General features: G+C 39.3%; 1 protein-coding gene across 28 annotated transcripts in view; it reads left to right on the plus strand.

Annotated features, from left to right (window-relative positions):
- The window catches only part of MACF1 (microtubule actin crosslinking factor 1), a 471369-nt gene that overhangs the window by 189860 nt on the left and 262964 nt on the right, over positions 1 to 18545 (plus strand). For 21 of the 28 annotated variants that reach the window (XM_073233661.1, XM_073233662.1, XM_073233665.1 and 18 more), the window contains 9 exons: positions 935 to 1042; positions 1238 to 1336; positions 2965 to 3117; positions 3436 to 3524; positions 5992 to 6127; positions 9588 to 15047; positions 15589 to 15738; positions 16982 to 17197; positions 17285 to 17434. In XM_073233661.1, coding sequence (XP_073089762.1) covers positions 935 to 1042; positions 1238 to 1336; positions 2965 to 3117; positions 3436 to 3524; positions 5992 to 6127; positions 9588 to 15047; positions 15589 to 15738; positions 16982 to 17197; positions 17285 to 17434 — 6561 coding nt within the window. The remainder of the gene's footprint in view (positions 1 to 934; positions 1043 to 1237; positions 1337 to 2964; positions 3118 to 3435; positions 3525 to 5991; positions 6128 to 9587; positions 15048 to 15588; positions 15739 to 16981; positions 17198 to 17284; positions 17435 to 18545) is intronic. The other 7 variants (XM_073233669.1, XM_073233671.1, XM_073233670.1 and 4 more) reach the window with 1 other exon arrangement.

The raw sequence follows: 18545 nt of genomic DNA on the forward strand, positions 1-18545 counted from the left end.
CCCACCCTCCCCAACTCTTACCCTTTGGTAACCACTAGTCCCTTCTCAGTGTCTATGAGTCTGCTGCTGTTTTTTTTGTTCCTTCTGTTCTACTTTGTTTTTATACTCCACAAAAGAGTGAAGTCATTTGAAATTTGTCTTTCTCCACCTGGCTTATTTCACTGAGCCTAATACCCTCTAGATCCATCCATGTTGTTGCAATTGGTAGAATTTGTTTTCTTTTTATGGCTGAATAATATTCCATTGTATATATGTACCACATCTTCTTTATCCATTCATCTATTGATGAAAACTTAGGTTGCTTACATCTCTTGAATGTCATAAATAGAGCAGCAGTAAACATAGGGGTGCATAAAGCTTTTCGAATCAGGGATCTTGTTTTCTTTGGGTAAATTCCTAGAAGTGGAATTACTAGGTCAAATGCTATTTCTATTCTTCGTTTTTTGAGGGACCTCCATATTGTTTTACACAATGGTTGCTCCAATTTACATTACCACCGACAGGGTAGGAGAGTTCCTCTTTCTCCGCATCCTTGCCAGCATTTGTTGTTTCTTATCTTTTGGATGTTGGCCATTCTAAATGGTGTGAGGTGATATCTCATTGTGGTTTTAATTTGCATTTGCCTGATGATTAGTGATGTGGAGCATCTTTTCATGTACCTGTTGGCCATCTATATTCTTTAGAGATGTGTCTCTTCAGATCCTCTGCCCAATTTTTAATCAGATTATTTCGTTTTTGGGTGTTGAGGTGTGTGAGTTCTTTATATATTTTGGATGTTAACCCCAAGTTTGCTGACTTTCTAAATGATCACCAAGAGTAGAAGGAATAAAAAAGATCATTAAAATTCCTTCCAGCAAAGAAATACTGTGATTCTTATACATGATGTTTGGGAGCTCCTAATATGTAAATGTAGTAAAACTTCTCTTTTCTCCAGGACTATGAATTGCAACTCATGACATACAAGGCCTTTGTGGAATCACAGCAGAAATCCCCTGGCAAGCGCCGTCGCATGCTTTCCTCTTCAGATGCCATCACGCAAGAGGTGAGAGAGTGAGGAATGGGCCTATGCCACTGTCTTCCCATAAGGAGAGATGGCCTTGTCTGGGCCTCACAGTGTGATTTAGGGCTCACCTTCGTGTTGCCTGTGTGACTTCATGAAAACTTCCTTGTATTTTCAACTACTGAAATTTACTTTTCTGGCAGATAATTTATCTAAATTTTGTTTTGAATCATATAGTTCATGGACTTAAGGACTCGCTACACAGCATTGGTGACCTTAACAACTCAGCACGTAAAATACATCAGTGATGCGCTCCGGCGGCTGGAGGAGGAGGAGGTGAGGACAACTGGATCCTAAATCATCTTGAAAAAAAAAAAGACTTAAACATCCTATGCCTTATCTGTCAAAATTTAAAGTGCACACATAGCTGTTTTTCATTATTCATAGTGTTCTATTGTGTTTCTGTTCATACTGCATTAACAGATACTGGACCCCTGCACCTAGGAGAAATACAGAATTAGGTTCCTGCAAGCCTCTAGTCACAACATTTTTGTCAGCATGTAATGCATAACCTTGCTTTATGTGCTTTTTGTTTAAAAACACCTTATTTAACATATTTTGTTGATTCAGTAACCCTGAACTCGTGGCCTGGAGCACTATAACTCACACCTGAACAAAGCTTATTTAACACACATTTTCTCTTTGAGGCATATCACAGACTTCTTGCACTTAGGAATATAAGACAGCACTTCAGCATGATACCTTGAGTCCATTTTAAACAGTGAAATCACCAATGAAAAACACAAAAATGTGAAAAACATGGCATTGATAGACTGTGAAAAGGACTCTTGTTTATAGTATAAGAGCTGGAATAAGAAGGCAGAGTGTCTCCTTGTTCTACCTATGGGAACATTGGGTGACAAATTTTTTGCCACTCTGCATGTCTAGGAATGACTTAAAATGCTGCAAGTATTTTGAAATTACAAATACATTTTAGTTAGTAGAGAAATTCACAAATGCGGAATCCTCAATGATGAGGATTGACTGTATTATGTCCAACATTCCCATTCCAGGTATCTTTATTATAGAAATGTAAGTATGAAGGAAAGGATGTGAAGAAAGATCCTTTATAAAGCCTAATTTGTTAAAGGGAAATATTGGAAACATCCAAATTCCATATAATAGAATGCTAGGAGTTTGTTTAAAATAATGAAATAGATTTAAGTGAACTAACATGGAAAGATACTCATAATACATTATTGGGGGGAAAAAAGGCAAGTTAGAGTACTTTGTATAGTTACAATTTCAATAAAAGCAAAACTATGTACCACAAAGACACAATATGAGCATACAGAAAAGTTTAAAAGTAAGTGTACCAACTTTCTGGGGAATTGATATTAAGGAGACATATATTAGACATTTCAGATTGTTTGAATTTGTTGTAATGATGAGTATATAATCTTTCTGTAATTATAAAATCTCCTGTTGTTTGCAAAGTAAGTTTTCTTATATGTAACCATTCAGCTAAAAGAAGTGCTGTTGGAAACACCATTCCACCTGTCCCCTATAAGGAGGTAAATTAGCCAAAGATTTCCTTTACATCAATACCTCCTTTACTTAATCTGTGGACTTCAGTCTCTTCATCTGTAAATCTAAGAATTATGAAGGTGGAATTTGAGAAGTAGTTTTAAAAGTCATCATGTGATTATTGAGTGCCCATCATCTATGAAACTTTTTATGGAAGGTGCTAACCAGATATAATAAATTTAGCTATTTGTATCCACTAGTTAGGCACCTGTGAGCAATGTTGTAGGCTGGATAAATTATATTTAACTTGGGGGTTATTTTAGCTGCCTTCTGATTTAGGTAACTTTCATGTCTCTATTTTAGGGAATCTGAAGTCAAAACCACTCTAATAAGATATTGATCTAATAAGATACTGATTTTTCAATTTCCTGTTCTAGAAAGTGGTCGAAGAGGAAAAACAGGAACATATGGAGAAGGTTAAAGAACTTTTGGGTTGGGTGTCTACCCTAGTGAGGAATGCACAAAGCAAAGCTACCTCATCCCAGACCAAAGAATTGACAGACATTGAAAAAGCTATTTTGGAACAGCAGGTAGGTAGAAGATCCACCCATCTCTTCATGGATAGAATAATATGTGATAACACACAGGTGGAACAGTGTAGGTCACATGTGGGCCACCCAAGAATGATGATCTTAATAAATGTTAACTTCCAGGACTTCAACTAATGAAGTTAGCTTATTATTTCTTCTACTTTGTGTTTCTTAATCAGCTGTATATATAGTTTATTGGTAATAATAATCTGACCTAAGCTAGGTTTTTCCCTAGGATTTTAAAAAGTTATTTCAAATAATTTTGATTCTTTAATTTCTTAAGTTCTGAAGCTTTTTTTCTTTATTTCTACTATGTAGGTTCTGGCAGAGGAGCTGACAACCAAAAGGGAGGAGATCTCTGAGGCCGTTAAAACCTCACAGATCTTCCTGGCCAAGCATGGTCATAAGTGAGTCTTAAATGAGAGATGATGGCACATCTGGGGGACTAGATCTGCCAGGCTACCTTAGGGTCATGGTGAGAATTCAGACTGGAGAATTCAAGGACAAGAGCCAGCTTATGAAAAGACTTGCAGTTCATGCTGAGGAGTTTGCATTTTACCTTGTCTGTGGGGAGGGATTTTAAGCATGATTGGATTTTAAACATGATTGGATTTTTGTTGATAAAGGTTTCTAGAATAGTTTTTATAAAGAATGGATTGACATGTGGCAAGAATAGAGGCCTGAGAGACCAGTCAAGAGGCTATTCTGATAATATAGGCAAGAAATGATGAGAGATGGGGAAGAGGGGACAAAGATTCAATATATATTAAAGATGATGAAGTCACAGGGTCTGGTGACAAATGAAAATTATCAGATAGAATTCCCAGGTTTCTGTCTTGGGCCCCTAGTTGTATGGTGATCCACTAACCAAGATAGAGAATACCGGAGGTATGAACTGAGGGAGAAGAAGGCAGCTATAGTTTCAGACATTATGAGTGTGAAGAGCCCACAAGACATTAAAGTAGAAATGGGCAGCTGTGTATGTAAATTTAGAGTTAATGAGAGAAGACTAAAGTGATGGAGATCAGAGTAGAAACCACAGAGTGGATTAGCTTATAAGTGCTCAAGGGCTCCTCTGTGCTTCTCAGCCTGTAAAGGATACCTTAGAGAAATAAAAGGAAAATTATAAGTGATACTCAGAACCCAAGAGAGAACAGAGTTCCAAAAAGAAGGAAGTAGTCAGAAGCCAAGGTTAAGACTGAGAAGTGTCTACTAAATTTGACAAGATGGAAGTTTTTGGTGACTGGTAAAAAGTTGAGGGATGTCAGATTTAGTCTGATGGGGAGGGAGCATATGCGGTGAGGAAGATAGTGATAGTGAAATTAAGCACTCTTTCAAGCAGCTTGGCTATACAAAAGAAAATAAATGATACACAGATAGTAGATAATTAGAGTACAATAATAATAGGTAATTAGAGTAGAATATGTGATCAAGAAAGAGTTTTGTTTCCTTAAAAGATCCAAGGAACTTCACTGTGTTAATGGACTGAATCTCTAGGACCAAAAGGGGGAAAGGGATTGAAGTAATAGGAGAGGGGGTCCCAGAGGATGTGGGAAAGGATAAAAGCCATCAGTGGGTAGGAAGTACAACCTTAAGCAGGAGGTGAAACAGCTTTTCCTGTGAAGTCTGAGGAAAAGGAGATTAGAAAAGGTGTGGGTAAATATACTAGAAGTTAAACCAGAGAGTAAGAGAATTAGTGCCCAGTGGTCTGTATTTTCTCTGAAATCAGCAGAGAGGTGGTTTTCTAATGGTGGTTTGGTGCTGAGGGTAAAGAAGGAAGAATTGACTGGGAGCCTCAAAGAAATTGTCAGGAAGTGCTGCAGCCGTAGAGGTTGGAAACCAGTAGGTTCTCTTCTTCCTGGTTTTGAATCTCCTGCCACTGAATATACTTAGCCCGCTTGTGGGAGCAGAGAAGTCCAGTGGTTTGAATGGTCTGGGGCTGGAGTTTCATTAGATTATTAAGAAGAGAGTATAAGGATAACAGTAATTATCTGTTTTGATTGAGATGATAAACTATGATCGAGATGATGGACTGTACAGTCTAGGCTCTAAAGAAAAGAAACTGAAGATAATGGAGAGGACTGATGGATTAAGAGAAAATGGAGGTGTCAGGAAAGGCTTGGGTAATTGTCAATAAGTTGATGGATAGTTGTAATATGAACACAGGATTCATTCTCAAAACATGATGTAGAATGAGGAAAGTAAGTTACAAAATTCACCAGATTCAAGATAATGATTTCCTCTGGGGAGAACAGGAAAGGAAAGAGGTTGGTGACAAATACACATTAGACTTTAATTACATCTGTAACATCTTATTTCTATAAGGATATAAAGCAAATCTGGTAATATACTTAAGTATGGTAAAGCTGGGTAGTTGAGTAAATAAGAATTTGATATATTCTCTCTGAAATTTTTCATTTTTAAAGAGAAGAGGTGTTGAAATACAGAAAGAAACCTGGAAAGGTAGGGATATAATCAGAAGTTACAATCAGGTAATAGAACCTGAAACTTTTAAAGTTTCAGAAGTGGAACAAATTTAGATGATGGTAGGGTCTACGTCTGCCACATGTGGGTCGGGCTAAAGTGGAATGGGGGCCATTTGGATTGAGAAGGTCTCAGGACTGCAAGCATAGGATGTTAGGCAATTGACGACATGGGCACTGACATCACCAAGGATCATGACTTGATTTGAGAGACAGAAAAACAGAGAGCTAGATGCCTAAGTGTTCAGTGAGTCTGGAAGACTGACCAGTTGATCCAGTTAACAGCGGCAAAGAACACCATCCTAGGTGGAGAAGTCATGATTTTGAAGCAGTAGAGGAGAGTTTGGGGAAAGGTTTTTCTCTAAAGGAGCTTTAATGCTTTGTCTTTCAGGCTCTCAGAAAAAGAAAAGGGACAGATATCTGAGCAATTAAATGACCTGAATAAGGCTTACCATGACCTCTGTGATGGTTCAGCAAACCAGCTTCAGCAACTTCAGAACCAGTTGGCCCAGCAGACAGAGCAAAAGGTACTTTAGTTTTTCTCTCCAAATGTTGTTAGGGTATGTTTTGAATGGTATGAAAACAGCTTTGCTGATTGAGAGTCATGATCACTAGCTTTCCATGACCAACGTGACTTAATTTTTAACCTCACCATAGCAGCCATTTGTCTTGTGTTTCTTCACTGGGGTTCCACGATGTGTTGGTCAGTCAAAACCACTAAAAGGCCCTTACAGCTAACCCTTTAGACCTGGTTCACCATTTTTGTTGTCTGCCTTTTTGTGGCAGACCATAGTCAATGAGAACATAAATTCTGTATTTTTTCTGATTACGGGGCAATAAGATTATTCCTTCATGGCACTGACGCTCAAAATTTGATAGCCAAGACTTCTACATATTGGGAAGAAAATCCCATGAACTTCTTTCCTCTATACATTTTTTTCAATATCCACCCAATAAATAAATGTTCATTTCCAAAGCAAACTGGTGGATTAGCTGCACTGACTGAGACACTGGTTCCCCTCACCCATGGTCACCCCATCATGTGACAATCTTTACCAGTCCCCACTCATGTTCATTTCTTGGACCATATGGCAGTTGTCCCTGCTGGTTGTCCTAAGTTATTCCTGGATACTTGTGTGTATATGTAAACTTACCACATTATATACATGTGTCTCTGGGATATATATGTGTGTTTGCCTGCTTATTCCTTATGTTGTGAAGCAATGGCCAACTTATGTGGGACAGGCCAAAATTTAAGCCCATGTGCTAATCAGATTTGATCTAGGTGATTGTCAAAATGGTATTAAGACAAAATATGCTCTGATTCTGGATCTTGCATATGAAATATGTGCAGCAGGAACTAGAATTGTAAAGACCTCACGTCAGTCAGCTTAATTTGAGAGTAGATTTCCAAAACGAATGTGCTGGTTTAGCATCCTTTGCATAAGGTAGCCCACTTCTAATGGCTTGTTGTTTCACCATATAAGGGAACATGTGAAAAGTTTTAACAATTGCTTGCTGAGAACATCCAGTTGTCATTTTGAAAAGTTAAAAAAGGGGAGGAAAAAAGACAGACAAGCTGCTGAGCACCACTACATTGAGCATGATGTGTCCCCTGTTACTGTTTGTGTGTTTCATGTGAAGTATTGTTCTGATTAACTGACATCCTTGCTTACAAGTTTGACTAACCCTTTGGAGTTTAAGCACAAATGCACAAAGGGAAAAGAGGACGACCTGTTTGGGGTTCTTTTTTGCAAAAAAAAAAAACAAAGTCGCATGCTGGACGCTAACACCAAGCTTACACTGTGTGTGCGATACGGCTGAGCTGCTCCATAAGGCTCTGTCTCTTATCTGCTCAAGGCGTACCCTGGAACTCTGGTAAGTAGAAGCCTTTTATGTTTTCTTTCTTTCTCTCCCTCTGTCTTTTTCTGCTTGTTTAGGTCAGAATGCCCATGTTTGGTGGGACTGAAATGGATTTCTCTGGATTATTTCCCAGCTCAGTGCTTCCTGCCTAGCCTCTAATTACAAGGATATTGGAAGAAACAGTGTATAGTCTTTTCACTTTGGCTGGACTCCAGGTCTTCCTTCAATATCAGCATGTCTGAGACTCCATGAGTCTCACATAAGAAATTAGAAGTTCTCAAAAGAATCTTTTCTTTTGTTATTTTGTCTGCTTCTGAATAGTCTTTACATGAATTTTGTAAAAGGAATTTTTCCGTATCTCAGAGTCACATGCCAGTGCAGTTTTTCCTTTCATCCTTTATAGAACAGATACCCAGTAGATTTGCATAACATGTTTACCTTGTAGAAGTTAAACTCTACATTCTGGGTCAGAACACAAAGAGGGGATGGGGAATAATATTGCTTTAAACAGAGTTGAGAATTCTGTTATTCCATTATTCAAACAAATACAGTGATACGAAGATGTGACTCAAATCTTTGCTATCCATTCTGCATCTCTTACAGTGTGCAACTCATCAAGCTTGAAATCCTCAGTGTGTGTCTTTAAAATCCCGGGGGGGAAGCAGGTTAATGATTTTCAGGATTTCCTTACTATGTATCATTTTATTCATTCCCTCATCAGATGTTTATTGATCTGCTGGTACTGTTGATAGACTGAATAGGCAAAGTACCTGCTTTTATGGAGCTTACATCTCACTGAGACAGAAATGAAATGCATAATTTAGGAAGCAGAGAGGTGCTTGGCAATTTCTTCAACAAGCTCCTGCATGGAAAAGTTTTAATAGGTAAATAAGGATCACAAAGTAATCTAACCAAAGAGGGATAGATAAAACCATCAGAAGAAGATAAAGAATGTAAATAAGAAGAGCTGGAAACTTGGGAGTAATAGAAATGATGAAGTATTCTAAATGGTAAAACACTTAAATGATTTAATTACAGAATATCATCATTCTGTAATAAAAGGCTTCAAAATAGGAATTTTTTAGGAGCTGTTTTTAGGCTTCTTCACAAGGGTGATTTTTACAATGTATAAGGTTTACCTTGTTTAGTGACCTCAGGACCTAACTCCTGTGTCAGTGATATGACTCCACAGTATTTATCCTTCATGCTTTTTGGATCTGACTGGGGAGGCAGTGTAATAGCACAAGTTTTAAAGTCAGACCTTGGTTCATTTATAGAACTCACTGTTGTGTTATGGAACCTCAGTGTGCCTCATTTTCTTATCTGCAAACTAAAGATTAAAATAATTGCTTTCACAGAATTATTGTAAGGACTAAATATCAGTTATCAATAAATATATTAAGTGCCCAGCAAGTGGTAGTTGTATGATCCATTCTAGTCTGGACTAGTTACTAGTGGTTCCAGAGGCAAGGGTCCCTGGTCTGTTCCTTCCATGACTTGATACTTCCAATTCCTAGAACTAATTTAACTCAGAGCCATCATCTTGGGAGATTGGCCACCAAGAGTATGACTGCTCCAACTGCTAAACAGCTGCTTGAGTTATATACTTAGGACCATTTACTGGGATGTACAACTTTTGTGTGTCTATAGGACTGCTTAAGTCTCCAGTGATCCTGTGGACTAGTCCTGCTGAACTCATCAGCAGGGAAGTGCTACTTCAAGAGTTTTCTGCATGGTTGCAACACTGAGAATTTGTATTATATGTTCAATTCTCACTTTTTGGGAACTGGTATGTGTAAGAACTTCTGATGATTTAGTCTTAGAAATAGCTGTCCTTTCACTTTTGCTGCTTGCTACTTTTTAGAGCTTTTCAGGCACATATACTTAATGCTACCATCCCTCAAGTAAACTGTGAACTGCTAGCCCTGTTAAACATTCTGCAGTTCAGAAAAATTCTTTTTTAACATTAACACTGCCAGGCTTCAGGATGTTTTCTACACACTGAGGCTCATCCCAGGCTGGGTTTTTCTTGTGGGCAGAATTTGAAGTACTGTGGTTCTTTGAATGAATCCTCTGAATAGTTGTGCTTTTCTGATTCAGTTTTGTTTTTTATTTTTTCTTTAGGGTTGCAGAGCAGTTGCTGGGGTGATTGACCTAGGCACAGTGGAGATATTTCCCGTCTTCAGAGCCATGCAAAAGGGCCTCATTGACCAAGACACAGGCCTTGTGCTCCTGGAATCCCAGGTTATCATGTCTGGCCTCATTGCTCCTGAGACCAGTGAGAAGCTCTCTTTGGAGGAGGGCTTAGCCAGAAACCTTATTAATCCCCAGATGTACCAGCAGCTCCGGGAGCTACAGGATGCCCTGTCCTTACTAAGCAGGCTTACTGAGAGCAAAGGCCCTCTTTCTGTGGTGGAAGCAATTGAAAAGAAAATAATCAGTGAGAAAGTTGGACTGAAAATCTTAGAAGCTCACCTGGCAACTGGAGGGTTTAGTATCCCCCCTAATGAGAACTTTATTGACCTAGAGGAGGCTTTTCACCAAGGCCTCATTTCTGCATGGCTTCACTCATTGTTGGAGTCTCACCTGAGATCATCCAAAAATCTGATAGACCCGAACACAGCTGAGAAAATTGGTTTGCTGAATCTGATGCAGAGATGTATTGTCCACCAAGAATCGGGGTTGAAATTGTTGCCTGTAAAGCAATTGGCAGGGGGAATGGTGAGCTTAAAATCAGGCCGGAAGGTTAGCATTTTCCGTGCAGTTCAGGAAGGGCTAATAGACAGGCAGGTCACTGTCCGGCTGCTGGAAGCTCAGCTTTTTGCTGGTGGCATAGTAGATCCAAGAACAGGACACAGACTTACAGTGAAAGAGGCTGTAAGACATAATTTGATTGACCAAGATATGGCCTGTGCTATTCTCATAAGGCAGCTTCAGACAGGAGGCATTATAGACACTGTCACTGGGCATAGGATGCCAATAGATGAAGCAGTGAGAAATGATCTAGTAGCCGCTAAGATTGCCCTTGTGATTCTGGAGTCCCTTTGGTCATTTATGGGTTTGCTATGGCCAGAATCTGGAGAGATCCTCCCAATTACAGATGCCTTGGAACAAGGTATTGTGTCTACTGAACTAGTTCATAAAATCATTAGTGACCGACAGCATATTAAAGCTCTATTTCTACCTGCAACCACAGAGATTTGGTCCTGGGAAAAGGCAACAGAAAATGGTATGTTGGATAAAGATCTTGTCAATAACTTAAAATCAATTTGCATACCTGATGTGATTCCCCACATGCAATTAGCAGATTCTTCAGAACAAAGCAAGTTGAACATTAATACTGGACCAGCAAGTCTAACATGTAGCAAAGACCAGACTGAGGGCATAGCAAGCCATAGTGAGAAGCTATTGTTTCAACTGATGACTCACAGCTACATTAATGTGTGGAATGGAGAGAGGCTACTCCTGTTAGACAGTGAGCTGATAGAGACACTTACAGCAAGAAGAGAATATCTAGCAAGCCCTCCAGAAGTGTTTGGAATTGAGCATCAGAGACTAGAAACTCCCAAGGAATTACAAGAATCAGTGAATGTGAAAATCACAGAAAGTCTCAGTGATGGGTTGACTGTGAGCCCACATGAATACCAGTTTTCTTCTCAGAACAGAGAATATCCTGATCAGGCAAATTGCACTGAAGTAAAAGGCAAAAAGACCAATATAGAAACAAAAGTTTCCTTTATAGAGAACCCTGAAAAGGACCTGTTTATAGGAGAACAAAAGGTGAGAAGTGTTAATGTTGATACTTTGAAGGACATCGATAAAGTCAAATCAGAGTTAAAAAGGCAGTTGTTAGGTACCAAAAAAGAAGGCCCAACAGAAATGTCTACCCGAGAAAATGTCAGTAGAGGACTTCTCCATACAGTATCCACCAAGGAAGATGATGTGACCTTGGTAGTGGACAAAGATCCTTTTCCTATTGAATTACCAGAGGAAGAATGGCAAACTCTCAGAAAGACTTCATTTATGTGTCCACAAGAGGAAGCAAACACACTTGAAACTGAATGTGTTCCAGATGAAACTGGAAGACCTCTCATAGAACCCCAAAGCAAAAAGTCACAATTTCAAGTAGAGAAAACTCTAGATTTAGAACCGGAACTAAAATCTGAAAACGACATCTATATTCATTCTATGGACAAAAAGAAAGCCTTAAATAAAACGTTTTTGGGTGGGAATGACTGTGAACAAAGTCCCAAAGGACAGAACGTTGCAGGTGACACTATTACAATATTAGAAAAGACAGATGAAGAAGAGAGTGGTCATGAAACTTCTCTGTCATGCAGTCATCCTTCAGAATTGCTTGAAGAAGCTACCTTAAATATATTATCTGCACAATTACTAGATGGTGGTATCTTTCATGAACAAACAGGTCAGAAGCTCTTGCTAAATGAAGCAGTAGCCCAAGGCATTGTGCCCAGTCACACCGCTGTGAAACTTATGGGAAAACTGAATGTGTTTCGGGGCTTCTTTGACTCTCAGACCTGCGAGTCTTTGACAACTGAAGAAGTCATTGAGGAAGGTCTGATGGATGAGAAATTATTGCATAATGTCCTCATGGCTGACAAAGCTGTAAGTGGTGTGTTAGACCCCCGTACCCATACACTCTGCTCTGTAAAGGAATCAGTTGCAGTTGGACTTCTTGACAGACAAACAGCCACCAGAATTTTAGAGGGGCAGGTGGTTACTGGTGGAATTGTTGATCTGAAACGAGGCAAAAAGGTTTCAGTAACTTTGGCCTCAAATCTTGGCTTGGTGGACAGTGCTGATCAGACAGAGCTTATAAATTTGGAGAAAGCTTCCAAAGGCAGAGGTACTGCAAAAGCAGTTAGGGAGAGATTGATTAGCTTACAAATGGAAACAACTGGAATTGTGGACCCTGATAGCAAAACCCCTTTAACAGTTGTGCAGTCCATTGACAGAGGACTTCTGGAGAGAGAAGAGGCCATTCAGTTGTTAGCTAAGCAGGTGGTCGATGGAGGTATCATTCACCATATATCTGGGATGAGACTTTCTGTTGATAATGCCTTTAAACATGGCATCATTGATGAAGATTTAGCCAGGCAACTTAAAAAAGTTGAGAAGTTAAGCCTCCATCAGTTTTTTCATCCTGAAACAAAGGAAACTGTTTCCCTCCCTGAAGCCATAAAATTAGATCTTGTTACCCCAGACTTGAAAAAAGAAATCCAAGAAATTCAGGCCTTGACTGGAAGCTTTGTAGATCTCATTTCTAGCCAGAGATTGACCTTGGCAGAAGCTGAAAAGGAAGGACTGTTAACTAATAAAGCAATGTTGTCTTTAGGAATGATGCATGGGATTGTAGATCCTGAGAATTACAGAATTGTTCCCTATTCTGAATTAGTGAAGAAATGTAAGATTGATATTGAAACTGGAAAAAGATACCTAGAAGTGATTCCCTTCTCAGACATTAGAGATGTAGTGAGTGACAGGGTACTTACATTGTCTCAAGCAACTCAGCTTGGAAAAGTAGACTTTGCATCCACACTGAAGGTTCTGGAAGCTCAGGCAAATACTGGGGGAATCATAGATCCTGCCACAGGAAAAAGACTGACATTGGCATCAGCTTTGGAACAGAAAATAGTAGATGAAAACATGGTCAGAATTATTGCATCTCATCAGATACTAAACGGAGGAATTGTTGACATATTTAATGATCAGAGAGTGACTTTAAAGGAAGCTATTGAGAAAAGATTTATCAGCCCTGAACTGGCGGCTATGATCCAAACAGATACTTTAGAGTCTAGCAATCATGGGTCTCAGATTGAAAAGCAGGTTGGAGTTGAAGTATGTGAATTAAAGAAGAAATTTCTGAGAAAGGAAATGTTAATTGCTTGTAATCAAACTGTTGGAATGAGTTGTGGTAAAGGAGAACGTGAGAAATTAATTCAAATTGGAAGTCACTCTACACAAGAAAAGATTAAGGCAAGAGTTTCTGATAGGGAGCAGGCCAAAAGGAGCAGGGAAATTTCATTAAAGGAGTTGGCGTGCCAGGATCAAGATAAGAGGAAAGCTTCTCCAGCTGCTAAAGGATCTGTCAGTATCATAGTTCCTAGTGATTGTAAAGGTAAATCATTGAGCCAAGGTTCACTGACACACCCTCATTCAGAAATTTGTGATTTTAAACTCAAAGAGGTGGCTAGCAGTAACATGGAAAAAATTACAAATGAACAGCAGGAAAAAATAGTGGCACAAAGGGAAATTATTCCTCATATGAAACACTCTATGTCAGGTCTAAATTCTAAAGAAATATGGGAAAACCAAGGAGAAATTACTTCAGAAGTACAAGAATCAAATTGTGAAACATCAGACAAATTGCTGAATGAGCTGGTAATGCAGAAACCAATGAGTATCAGGAAGAAAAGTCAGAGAGAGAAGAGGGAGGTGATTGTAGAAAAAAGCGTCAAAACAGGCAAACCAGCAATCCTCTCAGAAGAAAAGTTAAATCAAGAAACTGCCATGAGAGATGACCATGACTCTAGTATAGCGAGTCAGCCTATAGAAGTAACTGTAAGTGAAAAAGGGAAAGAAGCTGACAGAGAGCTGGAATTTTCTATAATTTGTAAAACTGAGGACCCTTCTTCCCCAGTGATATACAAAGGAATTGCTGTAAGAAATCAAGATGCTTTAACAATCTTCAACTCAAAGCCAGTCAGTGAAGAAGTCAAAACTGTAAGCCTCTCCTCCACTTTAAAACCAAAAGAAAATTTATCTCAAGAAATTGCTGGTGGGGTCCAGAGCAAACCATTCCCTTCTGTGGCCCCAACACCTGAAGGACTGCACTACCAGGAGTCAGCTGGAAAAGCCCAAGTTGCAGACATATCCCAAATTTCCAAGACAGATGCGTCTTTCCAAGGAACCACCAGACAGGAGATCACCTGTTATCAAGAGTCCTGTGTTACTTTTAAGACTAGGGAAACCAAAGATCTGATTTGCTCATCTAATGAATATAAAGAAAAATCATACCAAGAAGTACTTTTTGCCCCAACAAGAACCCTTAAATGGGAAGAAATTATAGTTTCTAGAGTTGACCCAAAAGAAATCAGTTATGTGGAATTCTCAGACAAAAAAGACCATCATCAGGACAGCAAAAGCAATTACGAACTTTGTGGAATTCTCGAATCTAAAATAGTAACAACTCAAGAAGTAAGTGGAGAGAAGTTTCTAGAAATGTCAAGCCCTATAGTTGCAAGTTCAGGAGCTGGGCCCTTTGATGGCAGAGTAACTCAGGGAGTTCCCAGAGTCTTGGCATCCCTTCCTCCAGAGAAACTGTCCAAAGACTTGTCTCAAAAAGAGAATACAGGGCAACAAGATGCCTCCATTAGTTCCAGTATTCTAGAGACCAGTGAAGAAAAGACAGCGCCCCTCATATGCCCTACAATGAAGACAGAACAGAAGACACCACAAGAAAAGCTCAAAGAAAGCTTTGGCAGTGAACAGACTCCCTTGGTGACTGTCCCTTGGGGAAAAGGAAATGAAGGTGTAAACCTGGAGCCCTTCAGAGCAACTAAAGTAAGTTTCCTAGTGGTGTGTTAGCATATATATATGTCTAGACATAACTAGTATAATGTTAAAACTCTTGGCCAGATATGGAGTTTACATAGGTATAATTGTATGCACACATACGTTTCAGGGCACTAGATGATTCTCTAAGGTGTAACTTAGTTCATCATCTGTAACAGTTGTTGGAAAGTTAGGCAATGGCCCTGAATGTCTTTCTGAAATTTGCAAGGGTTTTAAGTTAGAAATTAACACTGAAGCTAATTTGAAATACTGGGATGATGCTACCTAAAGTCAGAATAGCTTTTGGAAGTCTTGCTAAAATGATGCTTATAGATTCTTATGAGCTTCTGCTCCCTGAGGAAGTTAATAAAAATCACATTTTTTGTCTAATGATCTAAGAAAACATAGACAACATACCGTGTTTTATTTCATCCCACCCTATGTGCAGAAAAAATTTCTGTATGTTTATCAATAAGACCTTTCCTGCTTTAAAAAGCAGGCTTAAAGGAGAATGTCAGATCTGAGTGAATTTTCTTTTTTGGCTGCACAGAATATATTTAACCGGCAACTCTGTCTAGAGCATGATGAGAAGCTGGTATCCTACCTGTCTCTACTACGAGACATTGAAATGAGGACCAAACAGATTCAACCTCTAGTGCTAAACCTGGCAGAGCTACAGGATCTGCTGTGTCAAGCCAAGGTAGGTTCCCAAAGACTTCCTCCAGGCCCACCAGCTTGGAGGAAATAGAGACTATTTTGGAAGAAAAACATGTTGCAAAACACCACCATTTAAAGGATAAAAAATAGATTGAAAGAGTATAACTGGAGATCTCTGAAGAACCTGGGGAAATACTGGTTTCTCAGAAATCAAAGCAGAAGAAACTCAAGGGAGGAGTAGTCAGCAATATATTAAACACAGTAGCAGACTGAATACAATGAGGGCTTAAAGGGGGGCTTAGAGCTTGAAAGTCATTGGTAACCTTGATAAGAACAGGTTCAGTGCAGTAGTGGGATATAAACTAGGTTGCAGTGAGGACAAATGGGAGGTTGGAAGGTGGAAACAATTCATGTACATCATTCTTTCCCTAAGTTTGTTAGTGCAGGCAAGGGAAGAGGTAGGATACTAGCTAGAGGAGATGGACTGAAAGAGTGGATTTTAGGGCTGAGGAGAAAACCAAAAGAAAGGGAGAACTTGAAGTATAAGGAGAGAGGACATGATGAGTGATGGAATGAGGCCCCTGAGGACATAGAATTAGAGAGCCTTGAGAGGGAGAAGAGCAGCTCTTTCACTGAAACTGAAGGTTAGTAGTTGTTACATGGGTGGAGTTGTGAGGACAGATATTGTAGAGGTTGACCAGTTCTCTCAATATCCAGTTTGGCCTTGGGTTGGGTGGCCAAGTGGGGAGTGAGGAGGATGCCCAGAAGAACTATCAAACTTTTCCACAGCTTATTCCTGGCTTCTCTCCTGAGGATCTGAATATTGTAGACTAGCTGCATGGGAAGCCTGACTTGGGATATTTTTATATTCTTTGCTTCTTCCCCCTTGGAATTTGGAATAAGCAAATCCTCCTTTTCATTGACTTATTTTGCATAACATATAAAGCATAATGACACTCTTGGAGAGGCAGAAAAGCTGTAGTCAGAAAACCTGAAGCCAAGTCCTGGTTCTACTGCTTACCAGTTGGATGACCTCAAATCAAAGAAAAAATTCACATTTTTAAGTGCTAAGGCATCTCTTCTGTAAATTCAGAATTGTATCTATTCTGCCTAGGTCAAGAATTAGTGATTGTGAGACCTGAGTAAACTAATGAATGTACATGAAAACATTTTATAAGCCATATAGCCTGTATGGCAGGAGGTGACAGAAAAATGTTCACAGCTAATTCCTAGATAGCATGATTTCTAGTCTTGATTTTGGAGGTAACTCCACTTTATCTCCTCAGGTGTTAGACAGGGAGCTAAAGGATCTGTCCACCTTGGTGAGTCAGGAGTTGGAGTGTGTGAATCAGATTATCATCAGCCAGCCTCAGGAAGTCCCTGCTCAACTGTTGAAGGCTCTAGAGAAAGATGCCAAGAATCTTCAAAAGTCCCTCAGCTCTGTGAGTGACACCTGGAGTTCCAGACTACTCCACCTCCAGAATGCTGTTGAAGTAAAAAAGGTAGCTTCTTGTTTTTATTCACAAAGGCTCACAATACCTGGACAGGCTTGGAGATTTTTATAACCAAATTTGCCATTTATTTCTTAGACTCCAGTGTTAAGTGAGCATAAACAGCTAGAAGACAAACTTCAAGATCTGAGCGCCTGGATTGGCAATACCAATCTTCTTCTGAAGAGCAAGGGCTATAACAACGCAACAGATGCTGACAGGCTGAATAGCTGTCTCCAACAGTATGAGGTGAGCTCTCCAGCCAACCTCCAGCATGTTCTATTTGTCCTTTGAGTTGTATCAATTTTATTGTCCTGCTGGGTAAACCAATATCTATACTTATCTTTCATAGAAAATCTGACTTTCATTTCACAAATAAAGTCTGCTGTGTTTAGTTTTTTAGGTTAGATACCTATGGAGCTTCAGTAATTATGATTATTTTTCTTTTCAGCTACTCTCTGAGTCTACAGAATGGCCCATTATTATCAACATCATCTCCTCTTTGTAACTGAACTTCTGGTATCCATCCCTTGTTTCTGTTTTGCCAAAGATCTAATCCTACACACACACACACACACACACACCACTTTTAGGAGAATTTTTGATCAGTAATTTAGAACACAGCTTGGCAAACTCTTTCTGTAAAGGGGCCAGATAGTAAATATTTCATGCCTTGCAGGTCATACATAAATGGCCCATTTCTGTGACAACCATTCAACTCTGCCATTAAAACATGAAAGCAGCCATAGACAGTACATAAACAAATGGTTATGGATATGTTACGGTAAGACTTTATTTACAAAAACAGGTAACAGGCAAATTTGAGCCAGAGGCTATAGATGTCAGCCCCTGATCTGGAGAGATGCTTTTCTTCTTGTTAAGACCCAAATTAATCGACTCTTTTTATAAGTCTTTGAAAGAAAGGTAGACTCTAAGATACATATGAGCCAATGGTTTCCTCCCCACCCCACATTATTCTTTCTGGGGGGTTATATTTAAGGTAATATTACATATTAGTCACACTGGTTTACCCACCCTCTCCTTAAATTCTTTCTAAGGTCAGGGCAGAGCTAGAGATGTCCCCTCTTTCTGTTTCACCTCTCCCTTTTCCCCAGTCTTAAGAGAAGCAGACATAAAGGTTTGTCCATAGTCAGGCTCCTTGTATGCAGCCTCATCCCTCTTTATCTTGCAATAGCTGACCTGCCTTCTTTCATAGTCTTTTATCTAAGTACATCACTAGGGGAGTGAGTAGCAGACTATCTCTTCACTGACAAAGTAGTAAAGAAGCAAGGGTCACATTGTATGAACTGTAAGAACACAGATCATCTCATGCATTGTTTTCCTCCACTAGTTATAACTT

The sequence above is a fragment of the Manis javanica genome, chromosome 4 (genome assembly GCF_040802235.1).
Source record: "Manis javanica isolate MJ-LG chromosome 4, MJ_LKY, whole genome shotgun sequence".
NCBI classification, from domain to species: domain Eukaryota; kingdom Metazoa; phylum Chordata; class Mammalia; order Pholidota; family Manidae; genus Manis; species Manis javanica.